The following is a 20,003-nucleotide window of genomic DNA, read 5'->3' as shown; positions in this document are numbered from 1 at the left end:
TAGGGCCAGAAGTTGGATTTTGCTGATCCTTGTGGGTCCCTTCCAACTCAGAATATTCTATGCTTCTATGATCCTCTGTTGCTAAAGAGGAATGTATTTGGGATCATTCTGGTAACTATTAAATAACTACTGCAAACTACTATATTTGAAAAGGCAGGAAATAATTGAAAAGGAGGTGCCAGGACAGATCTTAGCCTACCTGCTAGCCACCTCAGACCAAGTGCAGTGTTTGGAAAAGGTAAACAAAGGTTTGGTAGACTAACTGCTTGGGAGGTGTCTGAGAACTGTAAATGCTTAGATATTGAAGGTATATAAATTTTCATCACTTCCCTTTGCACTAAGAACTGCGGCTTGTCATTAGGATGCAACTAATTTAGGATACACAGCCTGATTTATAATTAAAGTTGTTGGTTTACAAATGGCATAAAAAGAATTGTTACACGGCCCAGAGGATTGGCAATACTAATGGATTCTAATAATACTTTATCCTGGGGGGTCTAAGCTATACTCACAGGGCTCCTGTTATTTAGCAGATGTTACAGTGCACTGGCAACACAGAAGTAATCTAAACAAAAAGCACATAATTCATGTGATTTCAGTACTGAGATGAGTACATCTCAATTATAAAAGGACAAATGTTTATACCAAATGGCCTTAGACGTCCCACTCTTCTCAAATCAGAGCTATTTATTGTTCGAAAGCAGATGAACTTCCAGCAGATAATGAGTGGTTTGGAATTTTGATGTACAATAGCATCTTGTGGAAGTCTATTTATAAAGAACATATTCTGGCCATGATTCACTGACTAAATGTAGGTGTTTGTCATTATCTGAGGTGCTGTGAGGTATCTTGTGGCCTCTGTCAAACCTTCAAAAATGTGTAGATCTCCCTTAGGTCAGATACAGTAACTGTTTGTTGGTTCTTTTGTAGATGTCTTGGATGCCTTATGAAGACTCGAGGAGCATTTGATTTCTATATTTAGTCAGATCAGTTGAGCCCTTTATATATGTGAGGAGTTATGAGAGATAATCTTGCATTTCATGGGAAGAGTTTTTAGATTTCATTGCAATTTCATTCATTCCAGGAAGGGCAGTTCTGCTCCCTGTGTTAATTCAAAGACACATATATTTATTTTAATGAAAAAAAGCAAATGAAAAAAATCCTTTTTACCATTTAATCTCTAGAGTTAGCATGAAACAAACCTGGTCTGCCTAATTTTTGGGAACTACCGATTTAATGACTGCAGTTTTCATTTAATGAGCCCTGTGGAAATATAAGAACTGAGCCTCCCAGGTGGTGGTGGGGCACATAAAATCATGATAGTCTTGCTTCACACAGCTTGGCTTAGCTTGCAGAATTGGCTGCTACTGAGAGCATTATATGTGGGCAAAAACCCCTTCCGCTGCCTGTTCTTGGTATCTCATGTGAGCTTCCTTCCTGTGTCAACAGTTTTGAGCAGAATCTTTTATATTTATATTGAGAACTGGGGATCAGCTCCTCACCAAGAAGCAATAATTACAGTGGTATTTCTATCACTGGTCAGAGGACAAGGAAAGAAACCACCTCATTAAAAGGGGATAGAAGAAATATTGTAGGTGAACAAGTGTCAGGAGTTATTTTTTAACAGTAGTTCTCATTTGTATTCTGTGAAATCTTGAAAGAAATGCAGGCCCTGCATGTCACTGTAAGAGAAATGTTGTATAGATTTTTGAGTTGTGTCACAACCATATGTAAAGGCATAAAAGGATGTTACTGTATTTGTATAAAAACCACCAGAAAGGTAATATAAAAATGCTATCTGGATTACCAGGATGATATAAATTCACAATCATAATGAAGTAAAATCTAAGTAATTTATACAGTAATTAGATACTGGTACTAGGCTCACTTACAAGCCAAATGATTCATCTACTGTACCTTCAGCATTAGTCTGTACACAAGAAAACCTCTTTTATCCAGAGACTAAACATTGCTTTCCCTACCATCTGAAATAATTCTTTAAAATTCTGAACTGCCACCTGTCTTTCTGTCCACAGGTCTGTTTAAGGAAAAGATGTTACTGATGCCAAAAATTTGATAATCCAAAAACATTTAAGAGACACTTGCTATAACTGAAGGTGGCAAATTCTGCTTCTGTTCACAGTTTGAGGTCTGGAATTGCATATTTAATTGTTCCAGCCCCTTAAGGTTTGATATTTACAGATTCTGAATGGTATCTCAGAAAAAAAAAAGTATTTTTCGATGCCAAATGAGTCAGATGCTGGCCACTCTGCAGCCATTGTCTTCATTATTTACTTTTAGGAAAAACTGGATGGCTTGTAACTGCTTCTGCATGCTGTACCAGTTAATGAATTACATTGATTTTTTTTATCACACCACATCAGATTTTTTTATCACATCAGATTTTTTATCTTCTGATTGCTTCTCAAGAGCCTATGATTTGCGATTTTCTTTATGGGAACAGATTCTTACCTAATTTCTCCACTTCATAATGTACAAAATACTTAAAAATATTGCATTAATTCCTTGACATTTTGTAGTGTGTTTTCAGTTTACATTAACCGCTGAAAAGAAAGTGAAAACCTTTTGCTAGCATGTTATTACAGAATGAAGTAATCTATTTCTGCTCCAGTTCAGTGAAATACTTAATTTGTACTTTGAACCTGTGCTTAAAGACTCTGGTAATTTTGGATCTGGATAGCAAATATAGGATCCCTTCTCTTAGTGTCTTTGGGACACATTTTCAAAAGATAATAATTTTTCACAGATCCAAAAGTGCTTTTTAGTGGAGGTCTATAGCAATGCTTTCATTCTGTGGTTGCTTTGCCTCAATTTCCAATGTGCATACTTAATTTCTCTCCAATATGGGCTAGAATAAAAGTGACATTGTAAGGAAAAGCAACAAAAAGAAACTACTAAGAAAAAAGCGTTGAAGTTGAGATGTGATTTGTTCTCCTGATATCAAAGGAACACAGTAGATCCCTCTCCAGGAGGAAAACAAATTGAGACTAATGCATTTTTGGGACTACATTCACTATATTAGTAGAAGGTTTGTAAAGAGCAGAAGCTCAAAATAGTGAGTTACTTCAGTTGGGGAGCAGCAGAGAGTGTTTGGATGATTTTTGGTTTATTTTGTATTACTACCACTTAGTGGAGTGTCTTTGTGAAACCAGGGAAAACCTTTTCCTCTGTATTAATTGCAAGCCAGTGCTCATTAGGAAGCCTGTTGGGGGTCATACATGAGGTGATATGGGAGTGCAGTGGCCTCTGCATTTGAAAGTGCTGGGCCTCCATACAGATATCAAATATATTTCTTCTTTCCTGGGAAGCTGAATGAAAATTTTGCTCAGAGGTCCACAGTAAAAAAGAAAGAATGGAGACGCTGGCTTTTAAGAATGGAATAGCAAATTGTAGTTTTGATGAACAGAAGTTGACTCACATTTTCAATGCCATATTCAATTTGAATTAGTCCATTGCAAAATCAAACAGAAAAAAAAATTGTTGAATGTGAGATGAGTTTGAAGAGATTGGACTTTTTGTGTAGATGTATAATCTGAAGGTTATAAGATTATTTTAATTTTGTTTGTATTTTCTCAGCATAAAAGAAAAAAAATGGGAAATACCATATACGTTGAAATTGGAAATCATGCTGAATGTAATATTTAAAGATAACAACTAGCTCATGGAAATCTCTAAATGTAAGAAAGTATGCACTACAGAGACAATGAGTTCTGGGATTTTTTTTTTAGCATGAAAGTTTTCCTACTCATAATAAAACTATCTCCCAGTGTGCTACTGTCCTGGATTTATCTGGGATAGAGTTAATTTCTCCTCAGTAGCTGGTACTTTGCTATGTTTTGGATTCAGTATGAGAATAATGTTGATAACGTACTCATGTTTTGGTTGTTGCTAAGTAGTGTTTATCCTAAGCCAAGGACGTTTTTTATGTCTCATGCTCTGCCAATGAGGAAGGGCACAAGAAAGCTGGAATGGGGTACAGCTGAGACCCAGGCTGGCCAAAGGGACATTCCACACCATTAGAATGTCACGCCCAGTTTATAAACTGGGGAGTGACCTGGGTGAGGACAGGGACTGGCACTGGTCGTGAGCAATTGCAGTGGGCATCACTTGTCTTACTATGTGGGTTTTAATTTTTTCTTGTATCATTATTATTATTATTATTATTATTATTATTATTATTATTATTATTATTATTATTATTATTATTTACTTTTGTTTCAATTATTAAACTGTTCTTATCTCAAACTACAAGTTTTACTTCTGATTCTCCTCCCCATGCCACTGGGGTGAGGGACTGAGCAAGTGGCTGTGGGGTGTTTACTTGCCAGCTGGGCTTAAACCACAACAGCTATGTGTAGAAACATGGATAGGGAGAAAATCTATAGAAGATTTGCAAAAGATTAGGATTTTATATGGTAGCAAGTGAAAAGGTTATACTTAAGTATGTACAGAATTAGTGCTAGGTGAGCATCTGTTCATCATTTGTTTCAATAAGAGAGGCAGGAATGATTCAGTAAAAATACATATCGAATATTTTGTGCAACTTTACACAAAGATATCACTGAAGCCAATAGCTTTGCAGAGAAATACAGAAAAAAATTAGTCAGTGTGTTTTTGTGTAACAAGGAATTTATTAAATAAATATTTTTTAATTCAAAGACAAACATTTTACTTAATGCAAAAATTATTGTCTTGTTGGTAAGGCTAAGGAAGAAGTTTCCTTGATAGGAAGTTGATTATGATTTTTGGTTCTGAAGGTTGGTTGAATTAGTTTAATTTCCTTAGTATATCACAGTGTCTGTTCTTGTAGAGAAAATTCATGACTAACATAGACCAGCAGTTTGGTTGAGTTTGGTCATATCCATTTTTCTATTAGAGCTGATCTGATTTTCTGCTGGTACTGTGTGTAACTCAATTCGAAGCTCAAATGTTCTTAAAAGTATAGGGATGTCCTCAAGCCAGGTATAATTCATGTTGCTTGGGGTCAGTATGTTGCATGCAGACTGAACAGCCAGTTCTCCAGGGTGGACAACAAGACCGATCTGAGACAATCAGCAAAACCTCAGGCCAAATAGTGAGACAGAGTTCCCAGCAGTGATAATGAGGTGAGGCTTGCATATGTAGCAGCAGAGTCCAGGAGTGATCAGTTCTGCAAACCTCATTTGCAGTCAGTGGTGCCAGGGCAGCTGCTCCCCACTGTATTAGTATAATACATTTGAAAGGCAGTTCACCTGTGCTGTCGTTTGAGAAGCTTTGTGGGATGTATTTGGCCATTTGTATCAATAGCCCAGGGGTTTCTGATGCTGTCCTGTTCCCCTCTGTAGTCTTACAACCTTGGGTGCCCCTGCTAGAGTGCTCACTTTTACATACAGACTTCTAAAGTTGCTCACACTTCCCCATACAGAACAATGAGATTTAAAAGTATGAATACCTGTTTGTGTATAGATATTAATATGATGCTTTCTTAGCTATTTGCTATTAATATCCAGTTATGACATTATTGGTATGGGTTAGAATTAATTCTTTTTGGGTTATAGTGAGTATTTTTTGTAAGATATTACAATACCATGTTATGCAGGTGTAATGGTAATGAGTCAGGAATTGGCACACAGTCTTCTGAGTCAGTATATTACAGGGCATTGTGTACCAGAGGTACTTTCTTTTGGCTTAGCTGCAGAGCTGACCATCTGTGGTCATAGAAGATCCTGGGAATATTTTTGTAATAACCTAGTTTAGTGACCAAATTTCTTTATGAGTAATGGCATTTGAATGACCTTTCCCAAATTATAGCTATTACTTCTTTTATAAAATATCCTTTGTCATGTTCTTATGTTGTCATATTTATATATGTAATTTTATGCATTTTAATTTGCTATTAATCATATCTCATTGCAGACTGTAAAGCTGGGGAACACTGAAATCCCTTGTGAATATTGATTGTGTTAACTATGCCTGTGTACATAGGCAGTTCAGACACTGCCTTGAGATTATAAAAGGTTATTGTCTGCAAACAACATGACTTCTGTTCCCTGTTATACCTCAGGTATAAAAGTCACTAACCACTCTGTTCTTCCCAAATTGAAAGCCTAGAAGCAGTCTAAACAATGAGAAGTTCAGTGATCCACTGGGATATTACCAATGGTATAAAGCACGCTGAATGCACATTAAAATAAAGGGCCTGTTGTCCTCTCAAGAAAGAAATAACTGCCATTCATTTCTGTTCAAATTCAGGAGAAATTTTAAGGTGTTTCACTAGTTGACTGACAGGTAATTCTGTGTGATTTCAATGTAGTGAAGAAACGATGTTAATTCCTAGATTAATTTCCTTTGAAAACGCTGGATATTTATAATTCACAGACTGCTGATATATACTTCATTTTTTTCTGTTACATCTTAAAACAATACAAAAACTTGGGTTATTTTGTAACAGTGAGGAAAAGGAAACAGGCCCACTAATGACTGGCTGGGACAGCAAGCTGAAACAATGAGGACTTGAAAAAAATGGCTTCTGGGGTTGTTATTCCATTCCCAACCACCACAGAAACCTATGGATGGGTATCTTGTGAAAAAGCTGCTCTCACTGTTTCGGAAAAATGCTGGGCAAATAGAGGCAAAAAGGGAAAATGTGACACAGTAACAATGCTATGTTGTTGATATCAGTGTCTCATTGTCCTGTAGGTCTGAAGTTTGAGGAAATGCAAGAAAAGTTTGGGGAGGAATTCTTCAATATCTGCTTTGATGAGAATGAAAGAGTTCTTCGAGCTGTAGGTGCGACCCTTCAAGACTTCTTCAATGGCTTTGATGCTTTGCTGGAGCATATTAGAACTTCATTTGGAAGACAGGCCACCCTGGAATCTCCTTCTTTCCTATGCAAAGAACTCCCTGAAGGCAATCTCATGCTTCATTATTTTCACCCACATCAGATTGTGGGATTTGCAATGACAGGAATGATAAAAGCAGCAGCAAAGAAGATTTACCGCTTGGAAGTAGAAGTAGAACAGGTCACAAATGATAAGTTGTGTTCAGAGGGGACAAACCCAGGTAACTGCAGTTGTTTGACTTTCCTTATCAAAGAACATGAAAATGCAAATACCACAAAAGCACTTCTACCAGGAACTTCCCAGTCCCCCTTAGACCTGAGGATTAGTATCAGCACCTTCTGCAGAGCTTTCCCCTTTCACCTGATGTTTGATCCAAACATGCTGGTTCTCCAGCTTGGAGAAGGTCTTAGGAAGCAGCTCAGATGTGACACTCATAAAACACTGAAATTCCAAGAGTGCTTTGACATAGTCTCTCCTAAAATCAGTGCCACATTTGAACGAGTTCTCCTGAGGTTATCTACACCCTTTGTCATTCGGACCAAACTTGAGGATTCTGATTCTGAAAGTAAAGATAAGGTAAGAATATTAATTTGGAAGTGGATGTGCCTATATGTGTGTGGTGGGAGAGGATTTTTTGCTCAGAGAAAAGCAGCTCAAGTCCTGTGTACTCTGGAAAGCCCACTCATGCCTTGCAAACAGGGGCTAAGCGATATTCCCCAGCCAAGTGAATATTTTCCTAGATTATTTATAAGCTTTGCCTGTGAAGTTGTAGCAAATCATGACATTTCCATTCAGAAAATTCTGCACACTGGGGTTGAATAATACAGCCTGAATAAAATGGTGAGGAATTTTACAAAATACCTGTATCTTATCCTTAATTTCACTCCAGCTCTTTTATAATAAGAGTAGTTTTTAAGCCATTTGCTAGAGCCTAGCTTGAAGTAATTATTCTGAAAGTTTCTCACTGCCGGTTTCTCATTGCTACCTTACTGTATCTTATTTCTCTATTTTGGAATGCTGCTTTCCTATAGGTTTCTTCTTACCTCTCAACCTGCACTCAAGAAAACCAGAGCTGTAGGTGGTACTGAGTATCACTTACCCCAGTTTTATTGTGTTCCAGTCATTTAAATAGGCACTTGTCCTCCTACACTGCCTCTTCCCTCCGTGTTTTAGGAGAGAGTTACCTTAACCAGTGAGGCCTGTGTTGAGTTCAGTGCATTCAGCTGAGTAAACTGAGAACGTGTCTTCAGTGTGGACTTCTCCAGTGGTTGGATGGAAATTGTCTCAATGCCTATCCTTGAATTACAGGAAAGTTTTTTGGTGTGAAGGAGGGTTCTGGGTTTTATGCACCAAAGTACTTGTATTTAATGCTAACACATTAAAACTTGTTAAAGGCTTGAAAGTCTGTGTGTGGGTGCCTTGGAAGTACTGCTGCCCTAAGTGGAACTGGATGATCTTTAAGGTCCCTTCCAACCCAAACCATTCTATGATAATTCAAAATTCTATGATTCTATGATAATTCAGAATATAGATACTTCTTACAGCAGCAGTATTTCCAATTCCCCTTTGGCACTATACTTTGGTGCCAAAAAACATATGTTTGTTGCATTTTCCTCTGGAAACAACATGTTCCCCCAAGAGAAACAAACTGGTGCTTTTCATTTTGTATCACTTGATGTAATTCAACCTTCTTAAAACCAAAAGGGAGTTTATTTTTCCGAATCTGTCCTCAGTGTCCCCCCAGCCTTTAATTACAAGAAAGAAACAAGGTGTGAAAGGAGTGGAGGTGTGGGCTCTGAGCTACCTTGTGACACACTTGTTTCTCCTTTGAAAGAGCGTGGTTTCATGATACTTCAGGCAGAATGCAGCTATCCCTCTCAGAAACCTCTCCCAGGACAGAGTCACAGCCCTTTGACTGTCTTCTGCTCTTCATGAATCTGCTGTAAATCATTCTGAAGAGGAAGAAGGTTTAGGTGGGGGAAGAAGGCTTTCAAAGCCTTTTTCCCTATTTAAGTTAAACACACAAAATAGTCTCTTACCATATGCTTGTGGCTTGCTCTTAGGAGAAGTGGCAGGAATGGGGCTTGTTGGAAGCAGGATTTTAGATTAGGCAGTACTAACACCAGAGAAGCAGGTGGAAGGGGATGGCAGCAAAGGACATCCTTTGCCTGCCAACAGTTGGGAGAAAAATTATATCTTGAAGAGTGAGGTGTGAATGAGTGGCGAAAGGGTGATGGTGAGGTGCAGGAAGCTGTGGTGCTGCAGGCATGGGAATTAATTTGAGAACATCAGTTTCTCTGACGAGGTATTTTCCTCTGTCTCACTCATTTGATAAGCACTTTCAAAATTTTTTTGCTTGTGAATAGTTAAAAAAAGCTCAGCATATGATGCATTTTGCCAGATATTCGCTTTAAAAAAAAACAAACAAAAAACAAACCAAGAAGTTGCACAGATTCATAGGCTGTGGTTGACTTGCTTACATAGATTTTGAGAGGAGGGACATAGCAATACAGTTTATGTCATGTCATTATCCATAAAAGTCCTTTATGGATAAAAAAAGTAGACCGGGCCTTGGGAACTGCATGCTGCATTATTTTCCCATAGCTCATGTCACTCATTTTGGAATTCTTTTCAGTTTGCCAGCACTTGTTTGGGAGTTGAATATTAGGCAGGTAGATCAGTAGCTGTAAGCATGAACCTGCTTAGAAGTTGCCAGTAACTGACTTAGACATTTCTCTATTTCTCTGCCACACACCTCTATTCAGTTCATAGTAGAATCACATCCCACTTAGAGATATTTATCTTTTTTTTTTTTATTTTATTTTAAATCTGACTCTGCAATAACTGACACTTTTCAGGCTTGTTTACCTTCAATGGCAGCTGTAGGCATGTGACCCAGACAACTCTGCTGCAGTGTTCAACCTGTTCAGATGACTTATTGCATTAAAAAACCAAAAATTCAAAGGCTTTGCAATGAACAGAGGTTGTTTCAGCCTCTCTTCAAAAGATGTATATTTTCATGTCAATTCGTAAATCATGTATCTTTTTTAGAATAAGAAAACAGTTTTAATTTAGTCCTGATACCAGCTCTATGCTCAGATGAAAGTCACAAATAATGATCTTTCCCTAACTAAACACCTAGAAGCAAAATAAAAAAAAAATCCCAACTGTCCTGGCTTTCAGGGTTTTGAGTGCTTGTCCAGTTTAATTAAAGACTCATTTGCATGTTACAGTTAATTGGTATTTGAATAACTGGAATAAATAATACTATCCTAAATTTCTGGTATAAGTCCTGTGAGGTCTGGGTGGTAGGTAGCACTTCCTGCAGAGCTGTATGTGTGCCTTTGTAGAACCACAGCCTCATGCATTAATATCTAAGCAGAATTTTGTTAATTTGGTATGTCACCAGCTGCTCCTTGGAGCTCAGAGCATTTACAGGATCCCATTTTTCTAGGGACCAAGCAGAAAAAAAAAGGACTCTCCAGCTGAAGAACATGGATACCTAGCTTTAAACATGATTTCCAATACCATGTTTCCTGTTTTCCCATGCAGCTAACTGCTTGTTATTGGCTTTTTTTCTTATGGTGTGGTACTACCCAGTTGTTGAAGGGCCCTGTTGCTCTACTTCTTATACAAACATTCTGTTGTTTTTCACATTTGACTCTAGTTTTTGGTTTTGTGTGTGTGTGTGTTTAACCAGAGACCTTCACTAGCACCCAGTTAGATTTTCCAAATTTTGGATATTGCCCCAAAATATCAAGGACAATGTTTGCTGTTTAACCTCTCTAAGGAAACTCATTCTACACCTCTCTATGGGAGCAATTATTTATTGCAACAATAAAAAATAAATTTATTGTCAAAATGAACCATTTGGCATTGATCTCTAATGGCTTCACACATGGTTTATACAACTGTACTGCACAGAAGTTCAGTGAATGTTATTGGAGTCACTTGTGGGATAAGAAATCAAAATAAGAGGGCTGAGTCTGAACTCGTGTGTTGGAGTGTTCTGAAATCCATGTCAAGTCCATCCACTGAAGTGAAGGTGAAGGCACGGGAGGGAGCTGATAACCCAGCAGTAAGTTGTGCATGCAGGGCAGGTTGGTGTCCCCCACCATTTCCTGACCAGACAGGGGCTGGAAGCTCCCGACAGGTACATCCTGAGTGCAGCCATTTTCAGACTGTAGCGATGAACAAGGCCATCTGTGACATGATATAAATACTCGTCTCCTTGACAGTACACTGAGGTGCCTGGAGCTGCTTCAATTTTTAGCTGAATGGGAACACAAGGAATGACTCTACTGCTTTCACTCTTCTGGCACGTTCTCCTCACGTGCCCCTCGTGAGCCATCAGTGCTGGGCAGATTGAGAGGAGATGGGGCTGCCCTCGCAGGGACCCACTGTCCCCGAGACCTTGATCCAGACCCTGCACTCCTGGTCCATGGATTGACAGGATGAGCCCTGCCAGCACTTTTGGTGCCCACCAGTTTCACATTTCTGAAACTGGGTTTCAGGTTCCCTGCCATATGCTGTGCATCTGTATTTTTCTTGTATTGCTGCTCTTCAGCTCAAACTAACAGCCCTTTTCCACATTTGAAATAAATTAGTTTTTTAAGGATACTCGCTGGCCTTTGACTTAGGCCTCTGGGCGCTTTAGAAATTATCTAAGATTAAAGCTGGCACCTTAAACTGCATTATTGAAGGTGTCCAGCCTTTTTTTTTCTGATGGAATGTAGTTGCTTTGAATATTTTATTAAAATCATAACTTCCCAGTTAACAGTTCCTCAAAACGTCTTCTGGCAAAAAATTACTTTTATTTATATATGTGAGTTAATTCTTTTTTTTTAGAAATTTTAGACATAAAATACTTTTATTAGGGAAAATAGTTTACCTTACAAATTATATTACAACGTTTAAAATGCAAAACAGTGGATTTGATAAAAATAACCCTCTGGAATTTTTGTATTGGCAGAAATTCTAAATGCCACATATTATTCAGATTTATGAATGGCTTGAAACTGTGTCAGGGAGGTTTAAGTTGGATATTGGGAAAAGGTTCTTCACCCAGAAGGTGGTTGGGCACTGGAATAGCCATCCCAGGAGTGGTCACGGCACCAGCCTGACAGCACTCATACAACACTCTCGGACACATGGTGTGACTCTTGGGACTGTCCTGTGCAGGGCCAGGAGTTGGACTATGATGATCCTTGTGGGTCCCTTCCAACTCAACATATTCAGTGATTCAATGACAAAAAGTCCATCCAGACCAGCATGCTGACTCTCGCAGTGACCAAGAGACAGTCCTTTGTGAAACAGGTAAGACAAAGTTGAAGCCTGCAGTGTTCCTCTTTATGAAACACTCTCCTTGCTTTTAGCTCTCACGGGAGGAAAGCATGTCCTCTTGCAGTGGTATCCAGGATGTGGCATGGGATAGCCCTCTCAGGACCAAGCCTCCATAATTTTCTCTAGCACCTTTTGAACCAGGAGAAGTTCATTCTGTCAGCTTCTGTGGCATCCTGTGGACGTAAGGTCTACTGCTTATTAGCAACTGTGAATGTGAGACCCCTCTGGCAACTCTCAGCCAGGTGTGGACATTGGATATGGAGTAAAATAGCTGGCAAAGAGGCCTGCTTGCCCCTTGCTTCAGCAAAGCACTTTCTCAGTGTGTTTTCCCAAGTGTGTTTGTTGATCACTGGAAACTGTAAAAAGTAGTGCTTTTAAAGTGCTGGAAATATGCTGGCCCCCTTTTTATACTGAGTCAATTCTTCATCTCCTTCTTCTGTATTTTTAGTCTGGACCAACTGAATGAGACAAGCAGTCCTGACACTAGCAGATTAATTTAAAACCCACTATACACAATCTTGTGTTTTTCGTTTGCTCTGTAAACTGTTTTTCCTCTTCTCCTAATAAAATTAAAATGAAATGGCCTGAAAGTCATTCCGGCATAAGGGACATCTGTCACTTATGATCTAGGAATTCTAATTTTTTTCCTAGAGCTGATTTATTCACAGTCAGTCAGCTTTTGACACTAAGCTCCCGTTGCTTTGCAGGCTCATGGAGCTCTTGGAATCAAATTTGTGTCTTCTGTTTCTGCTAATGCTATTATCCCACCCATTTGCTTGTCAAAATGTGTATGGACTTTGATGGTTTTCAAGATGAATTGGGTTGGCTGGCTTGACTGCTTCTAGAGATTGTGGTGGGTTATGAGAAACAATAGATGATATGACTTTCTTATGTCATGAACAGTTGTGCATTGGAGAACTTTAATAACATTGTGACACGGGCCCAGTATTGTTAGTAATTCTATTTTAGGACAGGCGAATGAAAATGCCATTTTGAAAGTGTTTTCAGTGATAGGGCTGAAAAAGTGTAGCAATCTAAAGTTAAAATACATCCTTCTCATTTACATTAGCTGAAAAACAAAGAAGCTGTTTGGAAATTGTTTTGTCAAGTGAAGTGGCTGTTAAAACAATGTGACTCCATGGTAAACTCTTCTTTCTTCTGATTTGTATAATGTTTTGATAAAGAAGCTGGTTGGACATGAAAATGTCCATATTTCTCCATTTGCTGCAAAACTTTTGCATGAGTTTCTACACTACACTATGTCATAAGTGGAACAAAATGCATTTATTTAATTTTTGCATTACAAGATGGGAATACTTAAACACAACTCAGTTTTATTTTCAGGAATGCATTTTTTCCTACCTCTTTGTTCCACTGACTAAAATTAATTGTTGGTTATTCAAAATACATTTTCATGGTTTTCCTCATTTGCTTATCTGAATTCTTAAATGACTGTGCTTTTCATGGCATCTAATCTGAATGGATGTGATGTCAGTGAAAAGCCCTTTTCCTTGGGATGGTTGAATTAAAGCAGACACATCCAGTCACTCTTTGCCTTACTCCCTCCTGTCCTGGCACTTGCAATGTGACAATGCATGAAGTCAGGCTAAGGTTTTATTGATGTGTCTCTTTGCAGAGGCTGACTTAGAAAGAAGGGGAAAAGCTGGAGTGTCTCCCTGTGGATTGAGTGGGCTTTGTGAAGGAGGTCTCTCAAGTGCATGGGTGGGAGGGCAGAGCCTGTGAGAATACCTGGGTGTGCCTTTGAGCATAAACATGGGGTTTATTGCTCTGAGGGGCAGCAAATGCAAGTGTGGCACTACTTGCATTGTCAGCTTTCGGTTGTAAGGCCACTTTTACCCAGCAATTGCCAAACCTCCTGCCAGCCTTACTCCTGGAACATGTTCTGTGCCTGAAGGCAAGCCTCAGTTACCCCAGGTCACTTGCAGAACTGTCCTGCTTGGCCAAAGAGCCCACACAAAAGAGGAAGCTTATCACTTTCTCCGTCCACCTCAAATTTTGTCTTCAAACCTCAAATTGAGACCATGGGCTTCCCTTCCTGTTTGGTTTTGAAAGTAGCTTCGTAGTTTTGGACCAGTTTTTGACTACTTAGCTTGTTTCCTCCAGTCATGTCTCATAAATATCTAGTCTTTCGAATTTGAATTATAGTTGACAGCATGGTTTGACTCTAAATATTAATTTATTCATGCTCACTGGGCATGCATCTTGTTGTGAATTTTTCATGCTTTATTTCCATGGAAGAAAGCTCAGAAGTTTTGAGACTGTCTATGAAACAAAAGCTTTGCTGATGTTTTGCTGGGCTGTGGACCCAGATGGAATAGGCAGTTAACAGAAAATTACTTTTCCTGAGACTTGTACCTGCATTGAAGCTATTTATATTCTGGGAATGTAGCTGAATCAGGCATTGTAGACTCTGAAGGTCATAAAACTCTAATCAAGGGGAATACTACTAGGAAATAGCACTTAGCTGGTTTTGCCTTAGGAATAATTAGTATGAGAAAGTGAAATAATAGTGATTTGCAAAAGTCAGGACTCCAAAGTAGGTGCTGATTTGCTAATACCTAGCCAGGTATTTCTGCTATCTCTAAGCATTATGGAGATAAGTTCGACTAGATTATGTTTTGCTGCCTTTACTCTTGCTAAGGATGTGTGATATTCACCCTGCTCTACTCCAAGGTCTTCCAAGAGACTGACAATGTCAGTAGCAGCAGATCACCTATAATCAGGCAGGTGGCCCATGCCAGTAGTGCTAATCATTGTTTCAGCTTGTGTTTTGCAGTGATGAAATGTTTGAGGAGGCCAGAGCACTCAGTCAGAAAGGATGAGCTTTTCCTTTGCAATTCTTTACAATGTTGAGGACAGAGTTGCAGTTCAAGTGTTCAGCCCAGCCAGGCAGACCCAGTGGCTGGGTAACTGGATTTGCTCCTCTGGGAATATTCCTTTGCCACTTGAGGGTTTTTAGGGCATGCTGAGGCAGAAGTTACCTCACTAAGTGATATATTAGATGTAAGTTACGTGAACCACAGAGGTACTGCTTAGAGGGAACACAGGGATGAGCCTGAGTTCTTCTGCCTATGCTAAGCAATCACAAAGAGAAAAAAAATACAGAGATTTGTAATGTGCTGTTGTGAAGATTCCCCAAATTTTGTAGTTTGTTTCATTCTTTATTTTTTTGTGTATGCCTTTTATAACCATATATATTCACATTCTCTCCAGCTAGAACATCTAAGCCACATTTCCTTTAAAAAAGCATATAGTACCCCCCTTGTCATGATTAAAGAGAGTGAAATGACTTAACCCATAAAATAATATTTATATTATTTGTTCCTGTCACTAACCTTTGGCTTTTATAAGAGAGGACTTAGACTGAGTATCTGTGAAAAAAATGAAATGTTCTTTTTCCACAGGCACAGGACAGGCATGCAAGATATTCCTAACACATAATTTTCCTCTTAAAAATAATAAAAAATTTTCCTCTTTGCAGATTTCAAACAAATAATAAACATTTGGTACTTCAACACCTCAGAAACATGTAAACATTTTAAAATTTGATCCTGGATGAAGGCATATTGAAATATCATTTTCAACATTTTGAATAATGTAATTTCTGTCTGCCTTGTGAGTTTTATATCTTAGGGTTTACTCTTTCTCTTTCTTTCTTTCTAAGAACAGAAATCAATCTTTTTGTTCACACTAGACATCAGCTTTTTCTATAATGATTCTCATTCTGCTATGGGCTCACTGGAAGAGCAGCATTTATGCAACCATCACAGGAATGAAAACATACTTCATTTTCATTTTCACATTACCTTTCTTTTTCTTTGACGCTTTAGGGATTTAATCCTTTTTTCCCCTTTCTTAGAAGGGACTGTTATGTAGTTATTGTGTGATCTTCATAAAAACAATTTCAGCTATTATTTTCTGTGTCTATCTCACAACATCTTTGCAGGAATATTCCAGTGGAGTGGCTGTCGTGGATTTCTTTCAACACTGGAGTTGGTAGGATCTGATCATGTCACATCTCAGTACTTTAGTCTTGTACTTCCCTCCTCAAATGTTAAACTGGTAGCTTTAAAAATGTCTGTTCTGATGAAGATGCAGATCGAAAGGATCCTGCTTGAGACAGTACAGATAATATATTGAAGGGTTTAAAAAAAAAAAGATGGCTTACATTGACAGGTTGCAAAGATAACTGCCTCTGAAAATTCATAAAATAAACGCTTAGAGCATAAAAATATTTGGCCTGTGATGTGTTTGGAAGAGTCGGAAGAATGACCTGAAATTTGCAAACAGTCTATTAATAAATCAATTTCTTAAGCAGGTATTTTAATGGGCAGAGATACTCAAACTGAGATAAATTCAAAGTCTTCATTCATGGCTGTTGAAGGGAGATATGCCTATCCCAAAACAGAAGTGAAGTCATGCCCCGTGGCTGGAGGAGGAAAGTAAAGTGGGGCAGACTTGTTTTTGTTCTGTCTGTGATGGGGTAGGCCCTCTCAGCACCTTGGTGCATGGTGCTGTTCTGGCTCAGTTTGAGCAGGGAAGTTCAGTGATTGTGAGACATGGGCTGCTGGATGGGCCCAGGTGTGGCTCAGAGGATGCAGTATGTTCCCTCCTTCCACTGGTGTTAGAGATCTTTGCAGCCTAAATTCTGCTTTTGATCCCACCCCCCTGGAAGGAGTGTTGTATTATTTCAATTGTCAGGTAGCTTCTCCTTACCAGGACAACCTTGCTTAGAAAGGGATGGTATTAAAACTGATCTCATACAATACAGCACAGGCTGATTTCTTGTATTAGTGTAACACTTTCCAGTGAATGCTAAATTAATTCTATTTTAAGTGTTTAACTTAATAGAATTGTTACAAATTTTTTTGATAAAACTGTTGATATTTTCTGCTTGGTTACCTTAAAGGCACCCAGCAGAGGGAATGTTTGAATGGATTAACAGAGCCTGGGGACTGTTTTGGCTGTGCTTGCTGTGGCAAGCTCAGAGTCCTTTGCTGTGCAGACTTTTGGATGACTCCCCTGTGGAAGTACATTCTGCCTCCATGGTCATTGCACCTGGTAGAAGTCAGGCAAAAGTAATGAAGAGCTCCTGTATTCTCAGAGTTCTGTTACTGCCAGTAAAGGAGAACTACCAGTAAAAGAACAGATGAGGCTGTGTTAATTCCAGCTCCACTGAGACCCAAGGGGAAAAATACCAGTGCTTGGCAGGTATTGAAGGAGATACTTCATATTGAAAGAACTTTGATTTTTCAGCTTCATTGAATTGTATTTGGTTTTTCATTTTAAAGGAAAAATTGCTATTAAAAATATTGTCTAAAGCAGTGATGTGAGTGCTGTGCAGACAAGCAGTGTTGTTTAATTTCCATGTGAAAGAGGCATGGAACATATCATTAAAAGAGCATCAAATTTTCTCACTCATCTCAGAGGACTGCTGATTCAGTCTACTTCCTCTTTGCTCAGGAAGGCTTCAAATTCAGTTATTGGATAACTTCTGTTCTGTGTCTTGAACATTCAGTTTCTGGCATTTGTTCCTGGGAATAGGAGCAAAAAATAACAGAGAATATTTTCTGTCAGCCAAAAATGCAGAGACCTCTGAGAGGTTTCCTAGCTATGTTCAGCAGCATCAGAGGGTCCTGAAAGGCTTTTGGAACCATTTTGGGTGATGGGGAACTCCACAGAGAATTCCAAGGACATGGGAATAACACTAACAAATACATAAACAGTATTTAAAAATAACTGACTTACTGCTCCAATTCTGTTTTTTTCCCATGGTGTTATATAATTATATCAGGGCTCAGTGAATGTGTTAAACACACCACGGTGCCACACTGGACTAGCAGGACTTGAAGAAACATCCTAGCAGCCTGCTGTTTGCACCGTCCAGAAATTACACATTTTTTAGTAGAACGTTACCAATTCGTTCCATGAGTGTTACTGTACTCAGGTGTGCAGTTGTGTAAAAACAAATAATGTAAAAATGACAGCATAAAACCAACGAGAAGTGCTAGTGGCTGTGGATAGGATCTCCTGACCCCTAACTGATAACTGAAATCAAATTATAATTCTAAACTAAGTGTATTGTGCTGCTACTGTGGGACCAAAACCTGGTACCTTTGCTCAGGATAAGTAAGATATTACATCTTGATTTGCCTTACTAGTTATCATCAGCCCAGTTTCAACACGATAACTTTGGAAGAGCTAAGGAGAAGAAAATAAACTCTCATTTGACATTGAGAGATCCGGGGATGTTCAGCGTGGAGCAGAGAAGGCTCCGGGGAGACCTTGTAACACCTTCCAGTACCTAAAGGGGATTACAAAAGAGGTGGAGAGGGACTTTTTACAGGAGCATGTCGAGATAGGACAAGAGGGAATGGCTTTAGAATGAAAAGAGAACAGGTTTAGAATAGATGTTCATTCCTGTGAGGGTGGTGGGGCAGAGGTTTCCCAGGGAAGCTGTGGATGCTCCATCCCTAGAAGTGTTCAAGACCACGTTCAATGTGGCTCTGAGCAACTTGGTCTAGTGAAGGTGTCCCTGTCCATGGCAGATATTTAGATAATCTTTAGGGCCCATTCCAACCCACAACTTTTGATGATGATGATGATGATGATGATGAAGTGCAGAAAATACATTTGGTGACTGCTCCTACTAATGCCTTGAGTATGAAACTTTTGGTAACAGAAGTGATCCATATGGCATGTTCCGGGAACTAGACTTTTGTTTCTAAACAGGAGTCGTTAATGTCGTCAATACTGTATTGCTGATTTTTTTTAGTTTAAGAGACATGCAATCATAAATAATCTCCTCTTTTTTAGAAGAAAAGCCTTTTTTGTCTAAAAAAAGAATTTACTATTCAACAAATTGTGACTTAAAATGTTGTATAAGCTTCGTATTTTTGAATGTGTTCATTTGAATGTGTTAATTTGACATTTTAAGACTTCTTTCTATAGCCACTGTAAAAGTAGAGATTGTAGCATTAATTATGGGAAATGTCCAAAAAAATCACCAATTAATAATCAGAAGTGACTAACATGTTGTTTTGCATCTATGCCAAAGTACAGCTCTACAAAATTGAGGTGAAAAAACTGATTGATCACCCACCCAAATGTTTATTTCTGGATTTGTTTTAAGCTACAAATGGCTTTTGTGGGCTAAACCAAAGGCTCCTTTCATTAAGAGATCTTACAGTGAAGTTGTCAAATGCTGCTCTGATTTCTAGGTAAGGATGTAAGTTACATGTGAAGCCAAGTAGAATTTGACCAAAGAATATCTAAGAAAATAGGGCAGATCCAAGATACTGTTTTAAGATGTTTTCATGGAAATATTTGTTATACTGAATTTTAATATACCTTAATAAGCAGGAGTTATTTTGCAAATTCATAATATACAAGGAATTAGCATGCAGTCTGCTAAGGGAAGCAGCACCTGAGTGAGATGTTTGAGATGATGAAATGAAAAGTTTCATATGTTGGCTTTTTTGTGGTGCAGATAAAAATGTTCTCTATGAAATATCCTATCAGCAAAGCTCTTGGCATTGAATCTTCACTCAAGGAAGGCACCTCTGAGGGAATAGTCTTGCGGGGTGAAACTTGGAAGGACATGTTAGCCCATTGCTCCGGCACATGGAACTTGCCATTGGCAGGGCTGGCCAGGAGTATAGTGGGCACACAAAGAGCTCTAAAATACACCCTGTGGTATTTTGATGGAATTTGTGGGTGAGCTCCATCCACCTGGTGCCATGTGGCTGGTGAATGAGGAGCCAAGTCATGGCTGGTAGTGTGGTGTGATGCCTGAGC

General features: G+C 38.8%; 1 protein-coding gene across 1 annotated transcript in view; it reads left to right on the top strand.

Moving 5' to 3' along the window:
• Positions 1 to 20,003, top strand: part of GUCY1A2 (guanylate cyclase 1 soluble subunit alpha 2) — a 137,786-nt gene that overhangs the window by 19,903 nt on the left and 97,880 nt on the right. Inside the window, exon 4 of the mRNA XM_038129976.1 lies at positions 6,700 to 7,418. Coding sequence (XP_037985904.1) covers positions 6,700 to 7,418 — 719 coding nt within the window. The remainder of the gene's footprint in view (positions 1 to 6,699; positions 7,419 to 20,003) is intronic.

Source organism: Motacilla alba, chromosome 1 (assembly GCF_015832195.1).
Source record: "Motacilla alba alba isolate MOTALB_02 chromosome 1, Motacilla_alba_V1.0_pri, whole genome shotgun sequence".
Lineage (NCBI taxonomy): Eukaryota > Metazoa > Chordata > Aves > Passeriformes > Motacillidae > Motacilla > Motacilla alba.
This window is presented reverse-complemented; position numbering and strand designations above follow the sequence as displayed.